Source organism: Misgurnus anguillicaudatus, chromosome 24 (assembly GCF_027580225.2).
Source record: "Misgurnus anguillicaudatus chromosome 24, ASM2758022v2, whole genome shotgun sequence".
NCBI lineage: Eukaryota > Metazoa > Chordata > Actinopteri > Cypriniformes > Cobitidae > Misgurnus > Misgurnus anguillicaudatus.
In genome coordinates, this window is record NC_073360.2 from 31,604,965 (window position 1) to 31,626,034 (window position 21,070).

The window sequence follows — 21,070 nt, forward strand, 5'->3', positions numbered from 1 at the left end:
CATTACAGAGTCACGTTAGGGTTGTGTGTCGTGATGACGTAATGAGTGACGTTACAGTGTCAAGTTACGCTAATGTGTCGCAATTACGTAATAAGTGACGTTACAGTGTCACGTTACGGTAATGTGTCGCGATGACGTAATAAGTGACGTTACAGTGTCACGTTACGGTAATGTGTTGCGATGATGTAATAAGTGACGTTACAGTGTCACATTAGGTTTATGTGTCACAATGACGTAAGGGTAATGTGTCGTGATGGCATAATGAGTTGCGTTACAGTGTCACGTTAGGGTAATGTGTCACGATGACGTAATGTGTAACGATACAGTGTCACATTACTGTATTGTGTTGTTTGCTTACTTCATTATAGGTTCGATACCCTGGTAGATTGATACTGCAGGTGGTTCTCTTCATAGCACCGCCATCTCGATCGCCACAGCTGCTGCGTGTGTGGTTCTGTTTGTTGAACACACACACACAAAGTTATATTTCACATGCACCCAAATATATAAATTTAAACATAATTTGCTTATTGCTTCCCAATTTCCAAGTTACCAGACTATTTACTATTGAAGCAATCATAAAGCAGACCTGTAGATGTCAGTACCTTAACAGCATCAAATTTGGAGAGCGACAGGCCTTCTGGGTAGTGCAGCACTATGTTGGTGTTATAAGAGTTGTCTCCTTTGTTGGCCAGCGTTATAAGAACCATAAAATAAGCTTGATTCACCACCAGTAAGGTCTCATTTCTGTAGACAAACAAGAACACACTCTCATTTCAATAAAATCTAAATCTGAAAAATCAGATGTGTTACAATCATATAGTGCCGCTTTCAGTCAAATTCGTTATTTCTCACATAAATCTGAAGTTCAGCTGTAGATCGGCCAAACACCTGTCACTGTTACAGCTCCTTTCAAATGGTACCTATTTTTACAAAAAACACTTTACTTTGAGAGAGTTTATAACATTACAGTAATGTTTATTCAGTATATACTGTACATTCTGTAGTTTGTCATCCAAAGGTCAGCTCACCTCAACAAACATCCCTGTCGTGCTGTGGATGTCTAGAATAGCTGATGGTTGATCAGAAGACAACTCAGTTTGTGAGAAATTCATTTGAATCTTCAGTGAACTCACTGTGTCATAAACACAGCACTGAAAGCAACAGAAAATTTGCCGTCAGAATGCAGCTGTCGTGATAGTGTAAGATGGTGCAAAAGGTATCTGTAAGACCAGCAGTAAATGGCTGAATCCACAGGGAACTGTTTTCTAATTCCTGTTGAATTATCATCTAAAACCTTTCTCAAAGAGTTCACATCTACCCCCGAGAACTCCCCCCCATGGTGTGAGGACAGAAGAGTCACACCCTACCGCACTTTCTCGTCACCCTCTTCTCATGTTCTAAAAGCAAACTGTATGCGGAATGCTCCATTCTACGTGCACAAAGAATCTGAAACTGGTCTTGTTTGGTGTTATATGAAGTGTTTAATTGCAAGTGGTACATTTGGGTTTATTAATATGACAACAGGATTTGATGTTAAAGTGTAGCAATAAAATAAGTAAACTTTACCTAATGTTGAGAGACACCTGCTACATGTTAACCAATCACCCACTGAATGTATATCAGGCAACACCCCTGGGTTTACAAGAACCAATCAGTATATCATTATCACAATGCTTTGTTCTCTGGATATTTAACACGCACCGGCCCGGCGGCGGGCCCTAGGGGGCGTTTTTACGTGTTTTTGTACTTTGTTTAACATCAAATATTCAATCAACAATCATAAACTTTGCATTATTTGAAAGTTTAAACACTCCAAATTCATGTTCTGAGCTTATTTTTGCAATCAATACACTGGTGAGGAAAATATTAAATTAAATGCAGACGGAATGCATATAAAAAATTTTGTGGGTACTCCAAGTCTTGCCATATGGTTCTGATAATTTCTGACAATTCCCAAAAACTTCAACGTACATTGCAAGGTAAGGGTCCACTCTTCAAAAAGCATCCCACGTTTTAATCCAAAACAATGAAAAATAGTGAGAAATCCAGCAATATCCTCCTTTGTTTACATCCGTGCGTCTGCTAAGTATGATCGACCATGTTTATTTTCTATCAAATATCGATTTTTATCAGTGAAAATCCATCTCTTCCTGCTTCGTTAGACTGTTCAGATAAATATCCCGCCCTATTTTTCTGTTTTGTCCAATCAGAAAAGGTTTGACAACTCAAAATCTCATGCGAGCAATGATTTGCCTAGATAGATGTCCTTCAGCTCACCATAGACTTTTGACTGGATTACACCAAAACAAAGCCAGCCAATGCATAGTGAGGAAAGCTTTGATTGACAGAGGAAGTAACCAATCATGAAACGATTACAAGGATTAAACTTACGTCAGTAAAGTGTACTTCTGCGCAAATCTACAGAAGCGCATGGAGAGAAATGCCCACGCCCCCTCCGTGCGCGTTTGTTTGTTTGGGTAGCATAGCAGCCGGCTAAGCTCTCCGGAGCCGCTGAGAAACCATCCTCAAATGTTAGATATAACATCTCCATTGTGGATCGTGGACTGCAGATGACTTTTTTTGTGTTGAGAGTGTTTTGGAGAAGTTGATAAAGAGCATGATCGCGGAGCAACAATGCAAGACTGGATATAAACAAAGCGCGTCGTCGAGGAGAGATGGACCGGATTATGAGCTCAGCTGCTCTCGCTTGGATAAAGTAAGTGGATTCTTTTGTTGATTATTTATTTTACGTTACATTTCTTGTTTCATGTTAGCTATTTTGATTATAAAGTAACACTGGAGATGACTAATATACGAGTTTTACATGGTTTCGTTTTTGTATGACATGTTATATAAATGCATCATATTTATAGCTAACGTTATATGAATCCAATGCACAGAATATACAAACTAAAAACTAGAAAATAAGATATGTGGTGGAAAATATGAGTATTACCAGCTGACAAATATAGGTTATTTGGCAAACATAAGACATTTGTAATTATAAATAAATATATTCATGTAATGTGTGTGTGTTTGTGTATATGTATTATGTTCATGTATATTACATCATAGTTTCTCATACAAATAGTTGTATGTCTCTAACTTTTGACTCCAACTAAAATCCTCTCTTGCTTTGTGTGTGTGTGATGTGATGTGATGTAAAACAGGACTTCAGCTGACACAGGAGGACTGGAATCTGGAGTGCATTCATGAGCGACCACATTCAAAATAGCAAGTATTTTGTTATAATGTGCAAATGTTTTTTTCTGAAATAGTTTTTTCTATGTGTTTGGTGGGCAGAGAAGTTCTGAATTGATATACATAATGTAATATGTAGTCCTGACTCATTTTCTTTTTATAATCATGTCATATTGTTATCATGTGTATATTTGGAGTTTCCAAGTACACTTTTTCTGAAAGGACGCCTGGACTTTTTTTAAATAAAAGCTCACAGAAACAACATTTTTTGGAGTATCATTCTCAAATTTGAATCACAGCATGGTCAGACATTCAGTTCACCTATATGGTGTCCCCAGGTGTCTCACATGACCATTTCATACCTTTTTTGCTAAGTGAATGTTATTTAAAGAAAAACGGAAGTCATTTAATGTATATTTTACCTTGTTTTACTCTGTTTCTTTACTACTCTGAGTTGTTATGACTATTAGGCAACAATATGTCAAGTGTCTAGTTTCAAACAAGACCAGAATTATGAATATAGACCATAGGGTTTAAGAGCTGCAGATGTTTTAGTTTGGAGTTGTCGTTTTTCAGAAAATGCTCAAAAATAGAAGTGCTAGCTAACAGGTTAAGGAAAAGGTTAAAAGATTCAGTTAAAAGACTCTCTTTTCAGTTAAAAGATTTTTCTATATGCAAAAAGGAACCCCCATGATGCAGTTTCGTTTTTTTTTTTTTTTTTTTTTTTTGAGGAATCTGTAACCAGATCTTCATCATTACCAGGTATGCAATGGGTTTTCGTTTGATAGTTTCGTATTTGGATTGGAATTTAAATTGTCTTCTGAATTATGCTTTTTTCTACCTGGTTAATAAATTGTTACGTTTGCATTCATTCTATTTTGCTATGTATCATTGACTCTTCTAAGTTTCTATAAAGTATTACGATATCCTTTGTTACCACATATCTTTGATCGGGGTTAATTCATGTTAAATAAGTTCTACCTCTAACTAAATGCAGTAGTGTTAATATGTATGTCATCAGGGTGATGAGTCATAACCTCTAATCATTGCCTTTACTTTGATTAAGTTGTATATAGTACCTAAAGTACTAATTATTACAATAGTGAACCAGAGGTTCACGACCACTATCATAAAACAAAACTGACTGTCTTCTCCAATGATAGCTTTGTATGATGGTGTCATAATTTAATATGCAATTTAGATAGATTAATATTGAAATAACCAGAGGTTGAGTGGTCAGACAACATTTATATGTTACTCTAAACAGAAAATACAATATTAGCCTCAACGCATCTAATTTAACTTAAACTAATGGCAAGTGCTAGGCGGATCTTCAAAATTATCTGCTGATGTACCAATATGCCATCTAGACTGTGATTTTAGTCCGGTACTAGCCTGATTTCAGTCATTGTGGTAACAAGGATACCTCGTAATTTACTAGTCATATCAACAACTTTCGTAGCAACACAGAATAAATCCAAACACAATTTATTAGCCAGGTAGGAAGGTCATAATTCACAATCCAAAGAAACAAATATAATCAAATGAGAATATTGCATACCTGGCAAATGATGAAGATCTGGTTACATATTCCTCAAAGTAAAATGAAAATGAAATGCATGATGCTCTATCAAAGATACAGCATCATGGGGGTGCATTTCTAGATATAGAAAGTTTCACCTGAATCTTTTACACATCTCCTTAAATAACGAAGAACAAAGCATATTGGGGTGTTAAAACCACTAATCTATATAAATGACTGGATTGCGCATGACGTCACAACTGTGAAGCCACCGCACCGCCATGTTGGTATACCCAAATATTCTATTAAATCAATGGACGCGATCAGATTTTAAATAAACAACATCACTTTACTAGTCTTCGTTTTTATATTTGAAGTTACCCTGTACATTATTACAACACAAACGTCCTAAGCATGTACATAGTTATTAACTGAAAGTTGTACATTTTAGTTTTTAATCAGTTATTATACATTCATCTTCATTGCAGTATCAGATCAGCAGACAGACCGGAGCATATTTAGTATTAATGACAAACGTGCTCATTCTGAAATCTAAATAAATACTCATACTTTGTACCGTATGTGCATGCAATAATTGGCTGGTTTTATGTTATCTAAATTTACAAGTTACCTAAACTTATTTAGAAAAATAACGCTGACCGTGTAGCTGAATGTCAAAAAAAAACTTTATTTATACCCGTGTCATTAACAGAACGCAGCAGACACACTCACCTTAACGGTTTTTTATAAATCCATTTTCCTGCCCGATTAAAGCATAAACATTGCAAATAACACCAGAATTAACCATTAATTTACGTACACACATCCTAAACATAATCTTGCGTGACTGATACGCTGTAAAGCGGATGAATTTAAAACATGATTTTGAATGGAAGTCAATGACGCCGTCTGCCGGTTGGGTATACCAAGATGGCGGCTCGAACTCTGCGCTGGCTTCACCTCACGCTGTTACGTTAAGCGTTCTATGCGCAATCCAGTCATTTATATGGATCAGTGGTTAAAACGTCATCTGTAAGCACAGGAAAAGACCGAACGCACTGCGATCCTTCTGCCACGGTGTTTGGTTTTCGCCATTGGGCCAAACGGATGGATCTATATTTTATTTTTCCCTTACAATAGCATACTAATTTTAAAGGCTACAATGTGTAGTTTTGGTCTCTCTATCGCCATCTCTGTTTGGACTATAAAATTATTATTTGCAAAGTCATTTTCTGTACGCGCGTGTAGCGATTCAGGAGGAGGAAGGGAAATGTTATTTAAAACACTATCGAATCTCCGACCGAAACACTACAATAATTTAAGGGAATTTTCAGATTTATCTCAAAGGGAATAATAAGTACAATTTACAAATTGATAAGGTTTTAACTAATTTAGCAGAATTAATATTAACAATTAGTTAATGCATTTGTCCAGCGAATATTGTCATAAATGTAAATTAAGAAGTTAATTCCGTGGCCTTTAGAAAATAACTTTCCTACTGCTATACAGCATTACCTCAAAAGCATGTAAACAAGATCAAAAGGCAGATCAATTGACTTTGATTTCATGAGCAATGGACAAAGAAACAATTAAATTGTGAAATGCAAAACCGGTTTATTAAACTAAGGTTACACTTTGAAAAACACACAATACTAACAACACATACAAACAAACAATAACATACATGAGAGGGAAAGGATGGAAAATTAAGAGAGATTAAACGAAGGGCAATATCACTTTATGCTTTACTTTTGCACAAACCATCAGAACCTCTACGAATCGCCTTAATTAAAAGGGGTAATAAAAACTTAGCACAATGAATGAATAAGCGATTCTTGCGGAGGCTTTGTGTGAGATCACCGCATCAGAGCTGATCTGTCATTATACATCAATATGACAGTTAGAAGCACATCCTGAAAGTTTATATAAAAATCCATGGGCGTCGGAACCATTATACGTGGGTGGGACAGGACCCACCCACTTTTTAAGACCAATGATAATGGACCCACCCACTTTTTCTCTAATTTAGCGCATTTGTCTGTTCACTTATCAAAGCGCTGTTAGTCAAAATCCATTCGACTAGAGCAGGGATCCCTAACCTTTGCTTTTTTTACACCGCGGACCCGTTAGCTTCTAAACATAATTCACGGGGGTGAGTGGTCGCTGAGTTGCTGTTCAAACAAAGTGCTGAAAACCTCCTTTTACTTCTGTTTAAAACTTTATACATTTGGCAATGTCAAACAACCATGCATTAGGAAAATTAATAACTGCTTTATTTATAGTATATTTTCTATAGACGTGTAAAACCATATTATAGCGGATTATTTTACTTTCATTGTTTCACGAGTTTGCCTGCCCATTTAGTCTTAATAATTAACGGTAAACGAATTTAGCTTGCTGTTCTTAAAGGCAGCTCGAACCTTAGGTCGGACTCGAGCCCCAAGTTCAAGACACAGAAGAAAAAATGAGGAGATGATGAGGAGAGATGCCAGAAGAATTGCGTCTGTCGCGGAGGCACAGACTCCCGTTTTGCTTTTAATGATAATTACCACAGCACTAAATGTGGTTCCTTTCAAACGTTAAAAGTGTAGGCTACTCGTAAAAATATTATTACTGCTGTAAAATAGTTTATTTTGATTATGGTGCCACGATCGCTAAATAATTTTCACGTTTTTTTTTTACAGAAGCCTGCAATACTTTTCATTTGCGATATCACAGAGTTGAACGTCTTCACGTATTCTTATTATTTGCGAGGTTCATTTGCGGATAATTCATAAAGTCATACATTTAATCGATTATTGTGTTTTAGAAGTAGGCTACACATGCTCAAACTCTTATGACAGCATTGTTTCCCGACGGATACCATTAAATAAATTTATCTCATTACCAGAATCTCACATTTATATTTCTCTAAGAGAGAGAGAAAGAGAGATTGGGTATAACAGATAAAAAAGGTATACAAAAGTTGTATCAGTTTACCTTCATTCGTTTTTCTTACCTTTTATTTCCTCAAAATAAAAAATAAACATTGTAGCCTACTGTCAGCAGAGTAGAGAAAAAAATGACACAGAGAAATATAAATTAAATATGACATCTGTCATTATTTGCAAAATATTTAAAGGGCTATTACCAGAATTTCGACCTTAGGCTACTGTTTTTTATTTAATAAACGCAAATTTTCAGGATAAATAAAAGGAAACATGAAAAGTCATCTATTGTGTATAATGTATTTTTCGGTTTTACGTGGGGACCCACCCACTTTTCATTTGCTTCCGACGCCCATGTAAAAATCATCTGAACAAGTAAAATACCTGTCACATTTTTTTTTACTAAATGAAAAAGGAAATGTTCCCCAGATGATCATCCTTTAAAGAGCACCTATTATGATAAACATGTTTTTAAACATGGAGGTGAAGAGCGCCGAAGGGAAAAGGCGGAGATTGGGAGTCCCTGTTTTGAGTGTGTTTGTAAACTCTTGTTTAATTGTTTAAGCCAGTGGTTCTCAAACTGGGGGCCAGTTTTTGGGGCCGGTTTTGTCATAAATTTTCTTTGGGGGGGGGGGGGGCAAAGGAATGCGCTGTACACAAGGGGGGGCCACACGCTGAAAAAGTTTGAGAACCACTGGTTTAAGCGATTAAATATCTCGAGTAGACAGTGTTTCTTTAGATAAGAGGGCAAAATAGCCCTTTATGGCCTTCCACAGAGAACATCAGGAAACAGTGGCTAGAATTTATGTTTAATACGGTTCCTGCACAATCCAGTCAGAAGTTGTTTATATGTTCACGACATTTTCATAATGAACCATAATGAATTTGAATCTGGATTTGCGCAACGTCTCCTCTTGAAAGTTGGATTACTGTGCACTTCTGGATTACAGGCTGTAAGTATCCATGTTTATTATTTACCTTTTACGTTACCAGAGCTTAACGTTATGTGCGTGTAGATCGAGCTTGCAAGCTAATGTTTTTGTGTTGTTATATTGTATTTCATAAACCATGTGCCATATCCAAGTGTATGTTGAATTATGCAGACTATCGGTTGTTTTTATGGCTTTAACTAGTTTTTAGATGTTGATTTAGACGTGTTTACAAACTTGCTAAGTTACCAGCTAAACTGTTACCGGTAGAGTTTGTTCAAACTTTGATCAAAACTCAAGATACTCTCAGTAATGATGATTTGTTTAAATGTATTTTACTGTTGTAATTACTTGACACTTTCTTAGATTTTGAAACAAAGTAAAACCGTCATGTGTGTTGCTAATATTGTGGCATGTAATATGTAATACACAGTGCTGGGCAAACTACTTGGAAAATGTAGTGAGCTAAGCTACCAGTTACTTCACATTAAATGAAGCTTCACTACACTGAAGCTACCCTCCTGGGAAATGTAGCAAGCTAAAGCTACATCAATAGTAGCTTGCTACATCCAAGCTACTTTTTTATTTTTAACCAGTTTTATTATGTAATTATTTATTCAGTTTCAATTTATCATTTTGGTAATTATAGGCAATACAAGCATAATGTAGGCAGGTACTTCACATTTTGTGGCTGTTTGCTGGACTTATCCTACTCCCATAATAAAATGCATGTTTGAGCTGCCTTTATTTAAAAACACCTGGCCCTGACATATCTTAACAGAAGGGTCTCCAACGTGTGCCCACAGGCAGCAGGTAGCCTACACAGAGTCTGTGAGGTGCCCGCCAAAGCACATTCTATTAATAATTTCAATTGTAATATTTATTACATGTTTTTATATTAGCTTGGCTTGATGACATAACCCAATCAGAGGTACAGCACGAGTCTTCACAGAATGCGAGTGGGAATGTTTTGTATGAATGAAGGAAGGCTGCACAACTCGAAAATACAGAACAAACGACGTCCTGTGTCGATTCAAATGACGCGCTTATTCTCAAATTCAGGACGACTTCAAAAATGTTTGGAAAATTGTAGCTTGTGTGGAAGCTACCTCACTACTTGGTCAAAAAAAGAGCTTAGCTACTGAAAAGCTATTTGATTTAGAAAGCAGCTAAGCTACCACCAAGCTACTGAAAAATGTAGTTAAACTACTAGCTTCGCTACTTGTAGTGAAGCTACTGCCCAGCACTGGTAATACATGAATGTTTCAAGAATAGTCTAACAATTTATAGTCGTTGTACACTCTAAAAACAAACGGTGCTATATAGCACCAAAAGTGGTTCTTTGCTCGTAATCATAGAAAAACCGTTTTTAGTGCCATATAGCACCGGTGAAGCACCGGTGAAGCACCTGTGTAGAACCATATAGTGCTATGTAGAACCAAATGTGGTGCTATAGTGGTGCTGTATGGCACCTGTGTGGTTCTGCACAGGTGCTTCACCGGTGCTGTGTGGCGCTGGAAGCGGTTCTTCTATGGTTGCGATTCAGATCGGCAGTTTTGGTGCTGTGTAGCACCGTTTGTTCCCTTTCAGTCGGTCACTACGACGTCACGTCGTGACCGACGAATTGGGAACTCGCTTAGAGAGACCAATCTGCTTCGAATACTACAAAAAACGCCAATGAACTTGGCATTGAGATATTTGCATAATGCTGGCGCCGCCCCGCCAGGTGCGTATATAAGGCGCACGTGCAAATAAGGAAATCAGCTTTTTATCGCTTCGAAAGCCGGCAGTATCTGCTACTGAGAAGCTACTTTACTCTTTTTGTTTTGAGTTTAGTGTGTGCGTTGCCTTTCCCTGTGCGCATCATCAACTGAGCATCTGAGTGAATTTCCCTAAAAGAGTGATACGAGAGAGCTTTGTGCCTTGTTAAAGGCAGCCACTCTCTCGTATATCCGGCGATTAGCGTCCTTTTCAGGATGGCTTTTCGTCCGTGTGATCTTGGATGCGGGAAGTATATGGGTCCGAAGGACGGTCACGAGCGTTGTCTTTCGCGTTTGGGCATCGAGCACGCAGAGGCAGCGTTCGCTGGGGGTAAGTGTTCTCACTGCGAGAACATGTCCCTTGTGGATTTGCGGAGACGGTTGTCTTTCCTCCGGGAAAAACGCAACCCACGTCCAGCGAGTTCCGAACGCCGCCACGGAGCGGCCGTGAGGCTCTCAAAGGATGATCTCCGCATCACTGTGCTGAGCCGGTCGGGGGATTCGTCCTCCGGCTCTCAGCCTCCTCATCCACAGCCGGTTGATGTGCCGATGGAGACTGCAGAGTCGTGTTCTGCGATGTCTGCAGGATCTGTCGTGCCTCCCTCCGGGTCCACGGAGACCGCAGCATCCGAGGGTGGGCCCTCTCCCTCTGAGGATCCGGATGTCCTCCCCCCTTCCGGACGGGTCGTGACGCCGGATTTCGATCCAGAGATGGTGGCCGTGCTCTCTCGAGCGGCGGAGACCGTAGGGTTGGAGTGGGTTCACCCCCCACAGCCCGAACCGTCCCGCCTGGATGATTGGTTCTTTGGAGCTGCCCGGGTTTCACAACCCTCTCCGCCGGTACCATTCTTCCCCGAGGTGCACGAGGAGCTGACTAGGACCTGGAAGTCACCGTTTTCTACTAGATTACGGTTTTCTACTAGGACCGCCCAACCCTACCCTCCCGTGCTTGCAGACAGTCTTCCGGTTTAACGGGGGCTGCCCACCAGGCATGCGGAGAGGCGGCTTCAGCCCTGCACGCTATGGCGTTGCTGCAGGTACATCAGGCGAAGGCTTTGAGAGATCTGCATGAGGGAGGACACGACTCGCCTGTGCTTTCGGAGCTCCGGGCCGCTACGGATCTGGCCCTTCGTGCTACGAAGGTCACAGCGCAGGCGATCGGTCGTGCGATGTCCACGATGGTGGTCCAGGAACGCCATCTATGGCTCTGTCTGGCGGACATGTCTGAGGCGGAGAAGAACAAGTTCTTGGATGCCCCCGTGTCCCAGGCGGGTCTTTTCGGCGAGTCGGTGGAGTCTTTCGCCCAGCAGTTCTCCGCCGCCCAGAAGCAGACGGAAGCGATCGCTCAGATCATGCCCCAGCGCAAGCGACCTGCATCTCGCCCTCCAGCGCCGGCGGCCCCGTCTGCTCCTCGCCGAGGGCGCCCTCCGGCGGCTGCCTCCGCCCCCCCCGCTAGAACATCTTCCAGGCCACGGAGGGGGAACAGCCGTCGGCAGCCCGCCCCGCCCGCCCCACCCGCTTCCCGTGGTAAATGGAGATCGAAGCGGCCCTGAGACGGGCGACCTGGATTTGGATGGGATCACTCTACGGGAGACGGTGATGGCACCACTCCTTCCACCGGTAGAGGGCCGGGTGGAGAATCTTTGGTTTCGTTTTGTTTCTGTTCCGCCGGCTTCTCAGCCGGCACCCACAAAACCACAAAAAGAGTGCATTCCTATTCCTTCTCCAGGTCTCCAGAGGATCGAGAGAGATGTGAGCGGGCAGTCAGATGCTCTTCCTCCCTCTCCTCTATCGCCAGCGGGTGTTTTGGTGAGTTCGAGTTCTCCACTGCGGAGACCGGACCACCAGCATACCCTTCGGAGTCTGCGTCCTCCGCTGAGGAGACCGGACGACCGTCTCGGGCCCAGGTCAGTGTCACACACACACATACTGTAGATGCTTATGCTGTCACGGCAGATGCACCAGCAGTTCCGCCTGTCCCGCCTCGCTGCCCCGCCGCGGGTTCACCGGTTGTGCCGTTAATTCCTCTCGTACGGTACTTGGGAGCTTGGCTTCAGCTTCCCAACCCGTCTCGTTGGGTTTTACGCACGATCCGCCTCGGTTACGAAATTCAATTCAATCGGCACACTCCCAAATTTGCGGGCGTACGTTTCACCACGGTGAAAGCGTCCGATGCACATGTACTGCGTGCAGAGGTCGAGGTCCTGTTGGCGAAGGACGCGATCGAGCCGATCCCTCTTACCGAGATGAGATCGGGTTTTTACAGCCCGTATTTCATAGTTCCCAAGAAAGGCGGCGGGTTACGACCAATTTTGGATTTGCGGGTCCTGAACAAATCTCTTCAGAAGAGGTCTTTCAGGATGATTACACCGAAACAAATTTTCAGTGCAATACGCCCCCACGATTGGTTTGCAGCGATAGACCTGAAAGACGCGTATTTTCATGTGTCCATTCTTCCCCGCCACAGACCGTTTCTCCGGTTTGCGTTCGAGGGTCGGGCATATCAATACAAAGTTTTACCGTTCGGGCTGTCTCTCTCTCCCCGTGTGTTCACGAAAGTAATAGAGGCGGCGTTACAGCCCCTCAGAGAGAGCGGTGTTCGCATATTGGCTTACCTCGACGATTGGCTTATAATAGCGCATTCTCGGCGGACGCTGTGCGAACACAGAGATCTAACACTTCAACATCTCGCCCGTTTGGGTCTTCGGGTCAACTGGGAAAAGAGCAAACTCTGCCCCACGCAGAGGATCTCTTTTCTCGGTATGGAACTGGACTCGATCGATTTATCGGCGCGTTTGACAGAAGAACGTGTTCAATCAATTCTGACTTGCCTCGGGTCATTCCGAGGGAAGGATGCGGTCCCTCTGAAACAATTTCAGAGACTCCTGGGGCGTATGGCAGCAGCAGCGGCCGTGACACCGCTCGGACTGCTCCATATGAGACCGCTTCAGCGTTGGCTTCACGATCGAGTCCCGAGGAGAGCGTGGCGCGCCGGCATCCACCGTGTAATTATTACACCTGCGTGTCGCCTAACATTCCCCCCGTGGTCAGATCCCGCGTTTCTCAGAGCAGGGGTCTCCATGAGACAGATCTCCCAGCATGCTGTTGTACACACAGATGCCTCCGACACGGGCTGGGGAGCCACGTACGACGAGCTCACGGCTTCGGGGGTGTGGACAGCACCCCAGTTGCATTGGCATATCAATTGCCGCGAGTTATGGGCAGTATATCTGGGACTCGTACGCTTCGCGATGGAGCTGCGAGGGAAAGATGTACTAGTGCGCTCAGACAACACTGCGACTGTAGCGTATATCAACCGTCAGGGCGGTTTGCGCTCTCGTCACCTGTCGCATCTCGCTCGTCATCTCCTCCTTTGGAGTCAGAAGCACCTGAGGTCCCTTCGTGCCATTTACATCCCGGGATCGCTCAATACAGCGGCAGACGCGCTTTCCCGAGCGGCGCGCCCCGGCGAATGGCGACTCCACCCCCAGACGGTTCAGCTGATTTGGAGGAAATTCGGTCGTGCACAGATAGACTTATTTGCGTCACCGAACGATACCCACTGTCGCCTGTTTTATTCACTAACCGAGGGCAGCCTCGGCGTGGATGCGTTGGCACACAGCTGGCCGCGGGGCATGCGCAAATACGCGTTCCCCCCAGTGAGTCTAATAGCGCAAATTCTGTGCAAAGTCAGGCAGGACGAGGAGAGCTTTTTAATGGTCGCCCCATATTGGACGACCAGGAATTGGTTTCCGGAACTAATGCTCCTCGCGACAGCCCCTCCCTGGCGGATTCCCCTGAGGAAGGACCTTCTTTCTCAAGGAGGGGGCACATTATGGCACCCGCGCCCCGACCTGTGGAATCTCCACGTCTGGTCGTTGAGCGCGCGCAAGGTTTAAGTGATTTACCCCAGGCGGTATCTAACACTATCGACGCGGCTCGAGCTCCGTCTACGAGACAGGCTTACGCGTTAAAATGGAACCTTTTCGGCACTTGGTGTTCTTCGCAACGCGAGGACCCCAGAGAATGCCCTATTAACATCGTGCTTCTATATCTTCAACATAGGTTAGACGGTAGGCTGTCACCCTCCACTATTAAAGTTGATATTGCCGCTATATCTGCCCATCACTCACTTATTAATGGCAGATCAGTGGGCCAGCATGATTTGGTTATCAGATTCCTAAGAGGCGCTCGCAGGCTAAACCCCTCGCGCCCCCCTTCTATTCCTCCCTGGGACTTGTCCATGGTGCTGAAAGCGCTGCAGAGTCCTCCGATCGAGCCTTTGCAGTCTGTGAGTCTGAAGCTTCTATCTATGAAGGCTTTGACCCTACTAGCATTGGCCTCAGTGAAGAGAATAGGAGATTTACATGCATTCTCTGTTGACGAGTCGTGCCTCCAGTTTGGTCCTGCTGTCTCGAGCGTGACATTGAGACCCAGATCAGGCTACGTGCCCAAAGTTCCCACCACTCCCTTCAGAGATCAGGTGGTGAGCTTGCAAGCATTGCCTTTGGAGCAGGCAAACCCAACAGAAGCTTTGTTGTGCCCCGTACGCGCACTGCGATTCTACGTGGACCGCACGCAAAGCTTCAGGACCTCGGACCAGCTCTTTGTTTGTTATGGTGGCCAGCAGAAAGGGAAAGCTGTCACTAAGCAGAGGATGTCTCATTGGATAGTTGATACTATCGCCCTTGCTTACAATTTGCAGGGCATTCCTTGCCCCCTTAAACTGAGGGCGCATTCCACACGGAGTGTTGCCTCATCTTGGGCATTAGCTCGTGGTTCCTCGCTGACAGACATTTGTAGAGCTGCGGGTTGGGCGACACCTAATACGTTCATTAGATTCTACAATGTTCGTATCGAGCCTGTATCCTCTCGTGTTTTTTCCTCACCAGGGAGGGCACGGAGAGCAGACTCGCAAGTCGGCTTGCAGCCTCCGACTGAGGCTCCAAATTAAGTTTCAGTATGGAAGGCTAACAGAGCAAAAATGCGTAATGGTTTGATTTGCTCTCTCCACTGCCTTGACAACCTTTGTTGCGGAGCATTGGTTGTCAGCCTTTCACTAGCTGTATTCTTACGAACCTACGTGTTTGGCCTGGGCCCCACATTGTGTCCCAACGGGTTCCTTTGTGAGTATTATTCCGTGGGGTTAATCCTACTAGCCCACGTTTCCCTTAGCAGAGCACTGCTTTGCTTACACAGCCACGGCTGTCATTATACCTCAACTACGGTTGACTTTCGCCCACCAATAGCCCTTAACGGGGCGGTGGCTTCCGCAGCGTTCCTATTCCGCTCTGGTAGGGCGCTTCCCAGTCGCTGGCACTACTGTGGGTTAAAGGAACATCTAGTGCCCGGCCTTCTGCCTTAAAACCTAATTCTCCTTATCCTTAAGTGGAACCGGAGGGCTTTACGCAGACACTGGAAGAGGTCAGCCCCTAGTGGCGTTTTGGTAGGGATTCCCAATTCGTCGGTCACGACGTGACGTCGTAGTGACCGACTGAAAGGGAACGTCTCGGTTACGGATGTAACCCTCGTTCCCTGAAGGAGGGAACGGAGACGTCACGTCCCGTCGCCACAGGTGCTGCCACCTGCTGTTTAGGCCGGTCACCTTCCGGCTTTCTCAGCGAACAGAAGCTGATTTCCTTATTTGCACGTGCGCCTTATATACGCACCTGGCGGGGCGGCGCCAGCATTATGCAAATATCTCAATGCCAAGTTCATTGGCGTTTTTTGTAGTATTCGAAGCAGATTGGTCTCTCTAAGCGAGTTCCCAATTCGTCGGTCACGACGTGACGTCTCCGTTCCCTCCTTCAGGGAACGAGGGTTACATCCGTAACCGAGACGTTTTTTTAGAGTGTACCCTATTGTTATAATATGTCTTTTTGACTGATTACATGTTTGTAGACGTGCAGTAGACGTGATGTATGATGCCAAACATGCAACATCAGTGGGCACACAGTACAAGGAGTCAGCATATGAGGAGAAAAGGTATGTAACATATATGAGGTATTTAGCTAGTGATACCACTACCAGTCTTTAATGTATAACTGATGATGACAAAGTTTTTTTTTCCTCTGCATAATCATAGGAACCCAGACAGTGTCGTCATTTCACTATGTTTCCATCACCTGATTCTCAGATTTGCAGTGAAAAATTAGATTTTCCCATTTATTGGAATGCTGTGCAGGTATTTAAGTATTTTACTAACTGTATTAAATAAAGTTACTTTGACAATACATGTATTGCTTGTTTATATTTTTACAGGTTGTCACTTGCAGCCATCCATTACAATGTCACCAAGCCGTAACAAAAGCAGGAGATGGAAAGTACAATGTTATGTTCCCAAAGTCTAAAAGGGGGAAATGCATTACAAGGCTAGTAAAACACAAGCGGCATACTGTAGGAAGTAATGTTTTTATTTCAAATATATTCATGAATAAAAAAAATACTTAAAAAAATTAATGTATGAAGCAGGGAAATAAATGATCAAAACAAAAGATTTATTGACTGCAATATTTGTACAGTTATGTGGATGATGTGATCAGGCTTGTGTTTGATGAGGTATTTGAAGATAAGCTGAAGAAAATCCTGATTCGAATGGACCTGGCATCACAGTTTGAGAGACCTTCAAAGGAGGACGTGATTGCATGCCATCTTCAGTGTAGAGGTTGCCGGAAGCCAACATACTGACCAGTCTGATCAGGAAGCTCCAAGCGTATCTGGAGAACAACACACGGCATGACGATAACCCTATAGTGTCGTCTTAGATAGCACCAGCTGACAAAGTCTTGATATGCCATTTATCTGTATAGATATCTGTTATCTGTAAGAAGTGAATTGAAAATTTTTTGAGAAAAGAGCACAATACGGTTACTAAAGTATGTTTATTTGTATATTGTTTAACATTTAAATATATATTTGTAATACATTGTGAAGACAGATAACATCTAACAGTGGGCGTTCCTCTATTGATTACGTCCATTACGACCTTTCACGGAAATGTACGAAAGCGGCGGAAACATCCGATGAGACACGGAAGCAGTTCATGTGTAGCGTGTGGTAAACGCCAAACGCAAACAGAAAGCACTTACTTAAAAAGTAAAAGAACAGCGAGTGTCCGATTATCAAACGGGTTCTTTAAAGAAAGGGGTGCGTGACTGAGAAGTGTTATGGGCGAATGAAGACGCCAAAACGCTGATACGATGTACATTGAGGATTAAGTCAATCTGAGACGCTGATGGTAGGACAAGTCTTTTAAATTATATTAATTAAATTAAATGCTGGGAAAGAGATAATCAAAATGCTTATATATATATATTCAGATGGGTGCTGGCTTGTGCGGTGTTGAGAGATAAATCTATACTAAAGCATATTTTTTATGAATGTCGATACTATGTTACATTGTGCACTGTAAATGTATTTAAAAAATACAACTACGTGTGTTAGTGTGCATTTTTGTGTATGCTTTGTTAGCGCATGAGCTAAAAATACATGTAATTTAAGCATTTTGTTCTGTTTTCTGTTTTGTTAAAGGTTATCAACAGTGATGGGAATAACGACGTTATAAGTAATTGGCGTTAGTAACTGCGTTATTTTTTCCAGTAACGAGTAATCAAATAAATTACTGTTTCCCCCGTTACAACGCCGTTATCGTTACTGACATTAAAATCCTGCGCATTACTAAAATTGATCTCACTGAAGTGATTTTCACCCGCGTATGCTCGCTTTCTCAGCCAAACACTGTTTTTCTCTTGTGTGTGTGTGTGTGTATCTCTCTGTGTGTGTTGGGAGAAACATAACTGATAATGATTGGTGTGTGTGTGTTAGAGGGGGTGGGAGAACCACATAGCTGATGATGACTGGCTTAATTTCCATCGTTAGCCAACCAGAGGCAGAGTTCACAAACAGGCATGCACATTCGCACAGTACGAGTCCGAGCGAGCAGTGTAAAAAAGTCTAAGCAACTTGGTCACTTTGTCGCTAGATTTAGCAACTTTCTATCACTTTAGCGACTTTATAGGACAAATCTAGCTATCTTTTCTAGCGTGGTTGGAGACTTTTGTAGACTGACTATGAAAATATGCCTCGTTTTCTCTTCTCAACGAGCAGCGGTGCCTCACATGCTGCCACAAAATTAATGATTTCACTTTAATATCCATTTTAGTCATTTAAGATATTTAATTTTGTAAGGGGCATCCAAGTTATTTGAAATATTTGAACTTTTTTTAAGCAACCCAATAGTTACTTTCCCTGGTAATTAGTTACTTTTTTTAATAATGTAACGCAGTTACTATTTGTGGGAAGTAACTAGTAATTATAACTAATTAAATGTTTAAAGTAACGTTCCCAACACTGGTTATCGACCTAAAACAAAAACAAATTAAGAGCCAAGCCACTGTTTATCAAACTGAATCTACTTACTGGGCTTAAATGAATTCTCTTTTCTATGGACATTGAGTGATTGTGATATGTGAAATCATCTGATCATGTTGGAATCTTCTATTCATGTTGGAATTATGTAATTATGTTGGAATCTTCTAATCATGTTAAACCGCACTCTAATCATGTGTCTGTGAAGTGGATGTGAAATCAATCAAACAATCAAGATTGTAATAAGTTTATTGAGAATTGAAGAGAAGTAAAGTGTTTTGAGTTGATACTGTGTCTATGATTGACTAAGCTCTATGTCAAGTTTGGAGCAGTTTATGTACAAAGTATTTAATACTTTGGGCCCTACTTTAACGATGTAAGCGCATTGTCTAAAGCGCAAAGCACAACGTCTAAATGGGTGTGTCCGAATCCACTTTTGCTAATTTAACGACGGGAAAAATGGTTTGTGCGCCGAGCGCATGGTCGAAAAGGGTTGGTCCTATTGTAATGGAAGTATTTTGGGCGTAACGTGCAATAAACCAATGAGAGTCTCAGCTCTCATTCCCTTTAAAAGCAAGTTGCGCTGGCACTATGTCTAATCCATATTTAGATAACGAACTTTGTAAACTGAAAAACTAAGCGGAGGAAGAAGATCCCCAGTTTAAGATTAATGTTAAATAATTGTGGGGCGGTTTCCCGGACAGGGATTAGACTAGTCCTAGACTTAAACACTTTTAAGAGCTCTCCAAACTGAAAACAACTTGCACTTACATATCTTAAAATACATCAGTGCCCTTTGTTTTACCTCAAAATGCACACAGGTAATGTTTTTAGTAAGGCATGTTCATTAAAACTAGTTATATTTCCTAATTAAACTAAGGCCTAGTCCTGGATTAAGCTAATCCTGGTCCGGGAAACCGCCCCTGTGTGTTTTTCACTTGTATTGAAATTATTATTTTTCATTAAAACCTTTAAAACCCGTTTTCTTTTAGTCATGGAAGTAAAAAAGCAGGTTTTTAATTGCTTTAAATGTATGGCTATCCAATATCATGAAAATATTATTTACAAGTATGTAAGATATGGTTTGTACTCTAAAAATACTTTATTTGTAACAAACAGGAGATAAAGAATTTATAAACGGATCTCCGAACGGTTCAGCACTTTGGAGAGCGTTTTTTTTAGCAAAGAGTTTTCTTTTAGCAAAGAGTTTTTTTAAGCATTACTTAAAAATGTTTCTCATCTCACCATATCCGCAGGTACAGAGTCATCATATACAATAAATCCATGAGGTGGCATTAAAAAAAACATTTAAAAACAGTTAAAGCAAAGCATTTATTTACTTACCAGGCTGCAGGTGAAGCAGCTCTTTGCGCCTTCTAACGTCTCATAATTAGTCCTCATTTATGTCAAAGAGACTCAATAATAATCTTTTACATTCAATCCTTTAATCTTTCATATTTAAAAGCATTTTTGTGCTGCTGCGCATTCATGTACTTTGTAATAAGCAAACCCGCGTTGTCCTCCCGTTTATAGGCGCATATTACTAATGCGCTCTTTAAATAACATAAAACACATTGCGCAACGCGGCGGTAAACGTGAAAATTAGGGTGGAAACTAGCGAAAGACACTTGCGTCGCGCATTGCGCTGCATTGCGCCGCATTGCGCCGGGTGTAAGATAGAGCCCTGCGAGTTCAACTTTTGATTGAGTACTATATTTTCTTTAAGATACATCGTTTGTTCTTTTGGGTACTTTGTTACTGTAATGCTACTTTAGTGTTAATAGTTTAAAAACCGTAATAAAACTTATAAACACTTACTGTAGTGTTCTGCGCCTCAAAGGTCCATAGTCGGTACAATAAATGTTCTGTGTGTAGGGATTCAGACTATTTGTGCAAAACCTTGATGAAGAATCACGCAGGTACTGTAAGAGGCCCTGGAACCTGTTGCATTCTGCTTAAAACCTAATAAGTAATAACATAGCACTTATAAGTAAACAGTCTTTCATAATAAAGTTTACTATAGTAAAATAATGTAGAACTAACAAATGAAATAGTTTTATCATCATTTCAATGAAACTTTTCTATGTACTACATTTGATGTCTCCATATAGTTTGTACAGTAATCTAGTAAATTTTAATTACCTTTTGAATGTCTTTGCAACACATTTTCGTCTTCGTTTAGCCTTCTGGTAGAGTAAAAGACACCCATAGAAGTTAAATCCAATGGCGTTTTTTTGACGGACATCGTAACGGCCGTCTGAACTCTCTGGATCAAGTTCGAAGTGGTAAGGCAGTTACGTTCATGCCTGTGATTCTCAGGACTGGAAAACCCACGCATAGTCAGAAGCGTAACCTTTCAAA

General features: G+C 41.9%; 2 protein-coding genes across 2 annotated transcripts in view; both read right to left on the bottom strand.

Annotated features, from left to right (window-relative positions):
* Positions 1–21,070, bottom strand: part of LOC129438894 (C3a anaphylatoxin chemotactic receptor-like) — a 391,623-nt gene that overhangs the window by 246,939 nt on the left and 123,614 nt on the right. The gene's annotated exons all lie outside the window — the stretch shown is intronic.
* The window catches only part of LOC129438408 (integrin alpha-L), a 109,588-nt gene that overhangs the window by 25,448 nt on the left and 63,070 nt on the right, over positions 1–21,070 (bottom strand). The window contains exons 18-20 of the mRNA XM_073863010.1: positions 1,032–1,154; positions 856–923; positions 590–747 (exon numbers count right to left, since the gene is read on the bottom strand). Coding sequence (XP_073719111.1) covers positions 590–747; positions 856–923; positions 1,032–1,154 — 349 coding nt within the window. The remainder of the gene's footprint in view (positions 1–589; positions 748–855; positions 924–1,031; positions 1,155–21,070) is intronic.